This window comes from Nestor notabilis, unplaced genomic scaffold, assembly GCF_000696875.1.
Source record: "Nestor notabilis isolate BGI_N333 unplaced genomic scaffold, ASM69687v1 scaffold1664, whole genome shotgun sequence".
Lineage (NCBI taxonomy): Eukaryota > Metazoa > Chordata > Aves > Psittaciformes > Psittacidae > Nestor > Nestor notabilis.
In genome coordinates, this window is record NW_009924010.1 from 29,713 (window position 1) to 38,427 (window position 8,715).

The 8,715-nt window shown below is 38.6% G+C and overlaps 1 protein-coding gene across 1 annotated transcript in view; it reads left to right on the forward strand.

Annotated features, from left to right (window-relative positions):
* LANCL3 (LanC lantibiotic synthetase component C-like 3 (bacterial)) overlaps window positions 1-471 on the forward strand; it is a gene marked incomplete at its 5' end in the record, with an annotated part of 7,502 nt that extends 7,031 nt beyond the window's left edge. The window contains one exon of the mRNA XM_010012423.1: window positions 289-471. Within this exon, the coding sequence (XP_010010725.1) occupies window positions 289-448 (160 nt within the window). The remainder of the gene's footprint in view (window positions 1-288) is intronic.
* Window positions 472-8,715: the final 8,244 nt, after the last annotated feature.

Consider the following 8,715-nt stretch of genomic DNA (forward strand, 5'->3'; position numbering starts at 1 on the left):
GAGATAGAAGTTATTTACAAGTATGTGTTTAATGATGTCTTACAGAAATCAGGAAAAGTTTATAGCTCTTAAACAAGCATAGCACACATACAGATTGCAAAGGTTTGTCTCTTCTAGATCTGTTTCATGTGGAAATTGGATAGTGCAAAATTTGCAGATAAGATTAAATAATGAACATTCTACTTTTTTAATCATTGAATGTTATTTAAATGATGCTTTCAAGCAACAGGTAAGTAGACTTAGAGGGACATCAAATAATAACGAACTTTTTTTTTTGTTTTCTCCTAGGTTTGCAGAGTTTTTATTTACGGAAGAATTTAAGGCTGGTTCCCGGGCATTAGAAAGTGTATATAGTCTGTATGAAGGTTTCTCAGGAACTGTGTGTTTTCTGACTGACTTGCTGCAACCCAACCAAGCCGAGTTTCCTCTCTTCAGTGTCTTTGTCTAGAGAGGAACATTCTCCAGGGCCACATCCTGGTGGCAATGGGAGAGGACACCTGCGGTTTCACTTACTTGTCAAGACAGGTTATTTACAAAACAAGCCAGTGGTACCACTAATGCTAGCCTTAACATAGCTGGGAGTCAGGTGAAAAAGAAACTACACTGGGGCTTTGGGAGGGAAGTGTATGGTCAAAAAAAATAGGTCAGTAAAAAAAAAAAGGGGGGGGGGGGAAGTGATTGATGTGGTAGATATTTAGCTGTAATAAGAAGCAAAATCTAATTACTCAAGTGAGAGAGAAAGGGGCATTCTCAAACTTTTAATTCGGTGGTTACACAGGAGAAAAAAAAAAGGCAAGCTAGAATTACAGGGACGTGCAAAGACGAAACAGCGATGCATCCAGTAGGTTTTAAAAAGAGACCTGCAAAAAACTTCACGCAGCAATGCACTTATTGGAGAGGGTGTCACAGACATGTCACTACACTGCACAAGGGCAAAATCTGGGATACTTTACGTAAACCACATCTACTAGTTCTAGTAACATGTATTAGAAATATCTGTATCCTGGAGCTCTTACGTCTTCATGTGCATATAATAATGTTTATGTAGATAGCTATATATTCAGCCTCCAGTTTCACAGATTCATTTCAGCTAGCGGGGCTTCATGTGTGCAAATGAGAATTGAATTTGACCCTTCCTTTCAGAGCTCAATCTGTTGTGAGGAGCTGGTCTCCTTACTGATTCACTGTAACTGTGTCACTTTTTGTCAATACTTTTCTTGGCACAGGGAAGATGAATGGAGCCATCGAAAAGACTTGGATTGAAAAGTTCTATAGCAAAGATACAGCAGGCAGATGCTTTCTTCATGGTACAGCATTACTAGATAAGTACTGTTCAGTGATACAAAAGCTTCCTTTAAAAATTAATTACTTACAGCAGCATTCCTGATCAATAACATACACATTTGAGAGAACGGAAAATCTGTTTTCCATGATGAATTGTTCACTACAAACCCTGCAAACTGAATGAAAACCTTGTGTGGCATACTGATCTTAAAAACCCCCCTGATAACAAATCTCAAATTTGCTTCTTTTCCTGGTTAACAAAATAATGCCTATGCCCAAATTATTTGCAGCTATAGAAATAAACGGGTTACTCAACACTAGTTGCACTAGCACTTAAGGTTGCAATTATATGCTATTTTATATGTATTATATATATGACATGGTACTTGAAAGCTAAAGAAAATGCTAACATAGATTTGTACTAAAAACCTATAAAATCAATATCTGTATTTAAAATATATTGAATATTTATTTATTTATTTTTATGGGAATAATGTAATGCAGTTACCTTTAAAGACAGATTGAGAAGGCCAGTATGTCAAAAGTTGAAGTTAGTGTGAGAAAGTTGTTGTACGTGCACTGCCAAACAATGCAGTCTCTCTTTCTGCATTCTCAGCTGGAGGAGATTACAATTCCTTTATTTTTAATGCCTAATGGATTAAAGTTCCCATTGCATTTCAGTAGGCCTTGATGAGGCTGTAAGTTGGAGCCAGGTCTGACAATCCGTCCACATTTTAATAGAGTAATCCCATTCCTAATCCTGCCACTTATTTTAATTAGATATCTTACATTATTATAAGCTGCAGATTAGGACTTTTATTTTGTCTTGTACTGTGCAGTTCTAATTAATTAGTTAATCATAGAAGTAATCATATTTCATTAGTGAATAAAGCAATGCAGTTCTGTATCAGTTTGTCAAGAATTTAGGGATTTTTTGGTGGATGGAAATGTTAAAATTCAATGTACAGTTGCTATGTGTTTACTATTTGTGGGATAAAAGGTCTTCTAAGAAAGCCATTAATGTCACTTTGTTACTCTGAGCAGTGAGATGTGTACACATAGGAGGATGTATTTCATGGGGAGGTATACATGTGAGGCCAAATCAAAAAGTCAATGGAGATGTGTGCGTGCTCTGCCCAGCCATGCTGAAGTGCTCCTGTTAGATCAAAGTCAATTGTCAGTAGTGGAGACTGTAAGTGCATTAGGATTTTTATCTAGTTGCTTCCTGTAATGCATGTGGCTCATATATTTCATAACAGGAATCTTTTTAAAGAAATGTTTAAGGAAGATAAAACAGGGCCTATCCAGTTTTTCGCTGTGGTAAATAGCTTTTCAGTCTCAATTTTTATTGTAGGGTAATGTCACTCAGCAAAAACATATAAGTAACAATGTATGTGTCATAGCATTTCCATAGCTACTGTAACTGTATTCTGTCTGATTGTAAGACAGAGAACTAGCTTTTGCCATGATCTAGACTCAAGCTGTTGCAATCTACATCTGTTGCCAATCCTTTTATTTAGAGATACAAACATAAAACAAAAACATCTAGCATTTCAATAACTACACCCTCAAAAAACACAACCAACTCCAGTCTTAAGCCTTAACAGAATCTACATGTATCAAAATAGTAATCACAACCTTTTGATTTTGTACCTAGTGCCTACTTTTTAGTTATCAGTGGGCCACAAGACTTGTTTCCTGTTAGTTATTTCTCAGGAGATGCTTGAACAAGAAAATTTTTGCCAAAACCTCAGTAAACCTAGAGCACAATAAATCAGCACAGTAACTTAGATCCTGGCCAAGTCATTAATGCTGATACTGTAACATACACCACATATACGTTAAAATTTACAATAGCAGTACCTGAAATCACTCCATTTTATTAGGCTTAACTTCCAATGGTCATGCTTTCATTTATCTTTTAATGTAATTCATAAATGGCAGGAAAGATACATTAAGAACTTGGTGCCAGTTTTCTAGTGGTTTCGCCTCTGTGTGTCTTTGTAGAAAAAATTCCCTCTGATTTACATTCATATGAGACTCTAATCTGCTCCGAGTTGTGTTCCAACAGCACACGCCAAACAAATCTTCTGTACCTGCAGCCCTGCTCCGTATATGAAGCCATGTGTTTGGCTTCATTTGAGAAAGAAAATAGTTACTTGGGTAAGAGTTAGTCCATTCAGCAATGAGAAAACCCATGCAGCCACCCAGTTTTCAAAATCTAGGTCCCAAACATCTCTGTAAGTCATGCAAGTTCAGCACTGACGTTGTCAAGGGCAGCATGCAAACTTTGTTTACTGATGATTAAGATCAGTTACAATAACATAAATATCCAGTCTCATGGGATACAACTTGTAAAAATCTTGGAACATAATTATTCATCTCTTTCATCAGACATGGCAGTTTGAGCTCATCCTTAGAGCTTCATGACTTTTCTTACCTGACCTAGCTGGGTTAAGGTGGCTACTACATGTGCTGTAGTCACAGCTGCTGAACACAGCATAAATATACCCCAGGGCAGATTTTGTCCATCCTCTTCCTCCTAATTGTCTACCTGCTTTTTTTCCTTTGTACTGTGTATGCTGTTACATACATGCTATTGCAACCTTTATTTCTAAGACAGGAAAGCAATCTGAGCAGAGCCATCAGCACTTTTCAGTGCAATAAAAAACGTAAGGTCCTTTGTGTTCCCTCTTTACTGCTTTGAGAAATCGATCATGCAACCTTTATTAGACCTTGTCAGCAGGATGCTCTCTCCTCGTGCTCCCGAATTGGGCCCTGATAGACTGAAAAAGTGTATTCCTGTACAGATTCTTCCATGACAAAAGACTGTGTTAATGGAAACTCGAGAAGCCTCTTTCAAAGTGTATAACACAAGTTCCTACATCACGTTTGCACATTAGTTTCTTGCCTGTGTTTAGTTTATTAAGTGTAGGCAATAGGAATTTAAATGATATACTAGTATTTCTGATTATGCTGTTAAAGAGAATGCATTCTGTGGGTATTGGTGCTTATTTGTGATGTACCTGTGTTTGTGTGGTGATGTTTGTGAGTAAAGCTGTAGACTACAAATCAGTTTAAGGAGCTATATACTATTTATGACTTTTGGTAGGTCATCCATAGATTACTGTTGTGGAAGAATTTTGAGGGAATCTAGATCTGTAATGTCCAGATTTAGTGATTTCAGGATTTATAGAGCCAGATGCAGTAAGTTTCATCAACAGTACAGTTCTAACAACTTTATCTTAACTTTTTCCTGCTACTCCAAACTTCTCAGTATGATAAGGTATTCATTTTGTGCCACTGCGTTCAATTTCTGCTTTGTTTGCATTGTTGTTTCCTTCAGTTTCCCTGCCTTTATTTCCCAACCTATGAATAACTTCAGAAGGCTGAAGCAGCAGCCCAGGTCTTTTGTTCTTGAAAATTAGATTGATTAATTTTGCTTGAGGGGTGTTCCACTTACTTGCATTACATTATTTTACACTCCCAGGTGGTCTCTTCTCACTGGCTCTGCCATTTCCCACCTGCTAAGGAAAAATCATTCTACTATCTAGCAACTGCCACTGTTGTTTTACATCATTAAATACAACAGAGACTTTCCAAGAGGCATGTTCACTTCTCTAGTATCTCAATTGCCTGAAAACAATCAAAACCAAGTGGAGTGTCTGCACATCCCAAAATACGCATTTAAATAGTTCTGGGAAACATGCACAAATGAATGCGAGTAAAGTGATCACCCTTTTTGCTGCTTTGTGAAATTAAGTAATGCCACTTTAATGTTCTAATAATAGTTATATGGACATGTAGAGAGTATGATAAGACTCCTGATTAGCTTTTAAAATACTGTGGGAAAAAAACCTGAAATGTAGGTATCTGATAGATTGAGAAACATACAGGTGCAATATGTGCAAACGGAAACTTTCATAAGCAATCAAATTTTTATTCTTTCATCATTATCTGCATACACAGTTACAGCATCTGCCAACATATTGCACGTTTTATGCAAACAGTGACCTATTTTAGCATATGCATGCATTTTGAGAATATATCCTTGTTACTCAGACCTGTAAGATCCATGGACACAGTGTATCCCTGAGGTCAGCTAAGTAAGTCTTGGGTGCGGTAATGTCCTACATATCTTGAATATTCACAGGCAGGGGTGCATATTCTAATCTGTAGGAATAAGAATTGCCCTGTAGATTTTAAAGAGTAATCTTTCTATGAAGAACTACACTGATGAGCAGTTGCTGGCTAACAGCACAGCCTAGATTGCTCTATGAAAGCTTTTCAGTTTATGTACATGTCCTGGACTAAGAAGTAAGCAGCAAAAAGCTAAATTGAAAAGAAATAAGAAATTGACCAAAAATCACACTGCTGAGGGAACAATGTATTTCAAAGCCATAAGCAAAAAATGCTCAGGGCCCAAAAAACAATACAGCAATTTAGGGATGTGAATAGGCATTTTCCAAGAGAAGAGCACAGTTCATTGCACAGACAGTGGTACTGTGTGAACTGCACAGGGTTTTTAGCTGCCTTGAACAGCGCTTCAATAGCAAAGTCGTATGCTGGAAAGAGTCTGCCTGTGAAGGAGTTGCCTGTAGCTTGAACCTACTGCCTACTCCAGTCATTTAATGGAAGTGATGTATGCTATGGATGCTTAGGCAGTTTAAAAAAAATAGATCCAAGAAGCCAATATGCACTAATTTCTTGACGTAGCCTGTGAGTTATTAAACCTCCTGACTAATTAGTACTGTCACTGATGTTACTGCTGGTCCTGTACCCTGTACATTTAAAACTACATCATGCTCAGAAAAAAGTCAATTTATAAATAGCAATCTGCTTGAAAATACAAGTCCATATTTATTTTTAATACTTACAAGTGAGTCCTTTGACTTCGTTCATTGCATGACTCAAAGAGAAAGCGGAGGCATTTCGGTCAAGTACAGCAATACCAACTAGAGTGACAGAAAATTAATTAAAAATTCATTCTGCCTAGTGGTGTAATGGTATTTGAATAAAAGATACTTTATAATACAGTGATATTGAGCAACAGCATTGCATGAGCACATGCATACTCCCCAGAAAATTTTATGTAGAAGTCCTGATGTAAGTTATATCCCATAGTGAAAACAAATCCTATTCAAGAATTTATTTCAACTACATATAGAAGAGAAAGCTGTATGACCACAAATGTAACTCTGCTTCCATCTTCATTACCGTGACCACACACACAAGTTTTCATGTAACAATGGTCTGATTTTACCACTGATTTGGCCTCCTGTGCCCATTTTAAGGGCCTGATATGCCACCTGCTGATCTCAGTGGTGAACCTCCACTTAATTTCAGACATGCAAGGATAGGTCCTTCCACATGTGTGAAATAAATAGGGACAAAACTGCATCATTCTGGCCCCCAAGCCTACAAACTTTCCTTTACATGAGTGCCATGGAATTAGTAAGGGTTGTTCATCTATTAAGAGGAAGGCACAGGTGTTTGCATATGTAGGGCCCTGTTTGATTGCAGTTTTATACCCATTTTCCTGCAATATACATGAATGCCAATACCAATAAAAAATACAGGGAATTTAAACAGGATCATTACATGTCTAGCTTGTGTTGGTGACACTTGATTATTCAATATATTCCAATATATGGTGTTAATTTCTTGAGTACATGCTGCACTTTAGATTGGTTTCTCAGTGTAATAACCATTCATAGCCATAATATGATACAGACCCTTAGAATCAAGACTGATTTGATTCTTCAGAATTGCACCTTATTGTTTAAAAGCAGGACCCCTGCTCTTCTAATGTTTTAAACACTGTGATCTTTCAGAATGTGTTTATGGTATTAGTTTTGTATTGCAAATTATTATAGAAACTGGATTTTATAGCTTTTCAAAATCCGTGATAATACTAAGCTTCATAGTGGCAGAACAACTCTGTGTATATCTATATTATGAATATTAGAGCTGTGATTATATTTTGCCTTAAATAAAAGCCCAACCTTGGAATAGTGTGATTTTGCACTGGAGTGCTTATTTTTGTACTTTCATAGTGCTGACAGCTTTTCCTTCCTGAGCAGTCAGGGCTTAGGGCTCCAAAAGTTTTTCAGTGGTACTGCATCAGCGAAGGTAAAATCATGCATCTTAGATAAAACGTCCAGGCTCTACATAGCAATTAGGTAAAACTACCCCATGCTCGCTCTCTCCTTGTGAGAGAAGATAGGTTGCTTTTGGTCTGTAGATTAAAGATTCCCACTTACATGTTTATTTTCAGCCTTCTTAAATCTCAGTACACATGGCCTCTTCTCTTTACAGAAAGAGGCCTCTGTTCCCAGTGCAGGGCACTACAGCATTACATTCATTAAGGCCCGCCTGTAACGAGGTTTTTTGTCATCATGAGCTGAGCTCAACTAGAGGTGAGCAATGGGGCTCTAGATTTGCCAGTGCAGCAGGGCAAGAAATTGTCCAAATAAAGTATTACTGGCATTTTTTGTATAAATCTAGTGACAACCTAAGGTGCATTAAAAATAGTAGTATACACGCAGAAATAGCCATTAGTGTTATCCCATTAATAGACCAATAGCATCTTAAACTCCCTATCTTGCCTTCCTGTTGTGCTGCTGGTAGGTCTCAGGCCTGCAGCTAACCTCCACGTGCAGATCTGCAATTACCTGGATACAGACAAGGAGAAGGAGAAACAAGATCTACTGGGGCAGGCATCAGGTCCAGCTGAGAAGCATGAACCAAGTACCTGCACTAGAAAGAGGCGAGAAATGGCAGATGATGGGAGACTCCCCTGGTGCAGGATAGAGGCACCTTCTGCCAACCTTAGAACCTCAGGACCCTCGTTTCTTGCCAGGTGCTCAGATTCAGGATGTTGTGGAGAGACTGCAAAGGCTTATCTTGCCCTTGGGCTGTCTTTTACTGCTCATCCACACAGGCATCAGCAATACTGCTAGGATGACCCTATGCATATCCAGAATGCCTCCACAGCTCTAGGGGCAAAGGGGGAAAGCACGGGGTGGTCTTACAGCTCCTGCTAAGTGCAGGGGGAAAGACCCAGTGACAGCAGGCAAGTGCTGCTGGATGCAGCTGGTGTCACAGCAGTGCTTTGCGATCCTGGGAACCTTTGAAGGCAAAGGCCTGACAAGCAAAGGTAAGACCCACCTGAGAAAGTGCTAAGGGCACCTCTGCTATCAGACTCACTGATCGGGTGACGAGGTCTCTGAACTTGAGGGGAGGAGAAGGGGATGCATCAGTGGAGGCTCACTATAACTCATAGCTGCTTTTCTGCATTTGCTTTTTAAATCAGCCTTTAATGTTTCAGAAGATAATTTTCTTCCAGGTGCAGCCCTTTAGCCTGAAAGGAGGAGGCAAAGGTATTTCCTACTTAGCCTGCCAAAGTCCCGTCCGTTCCTCCCTCCCCCG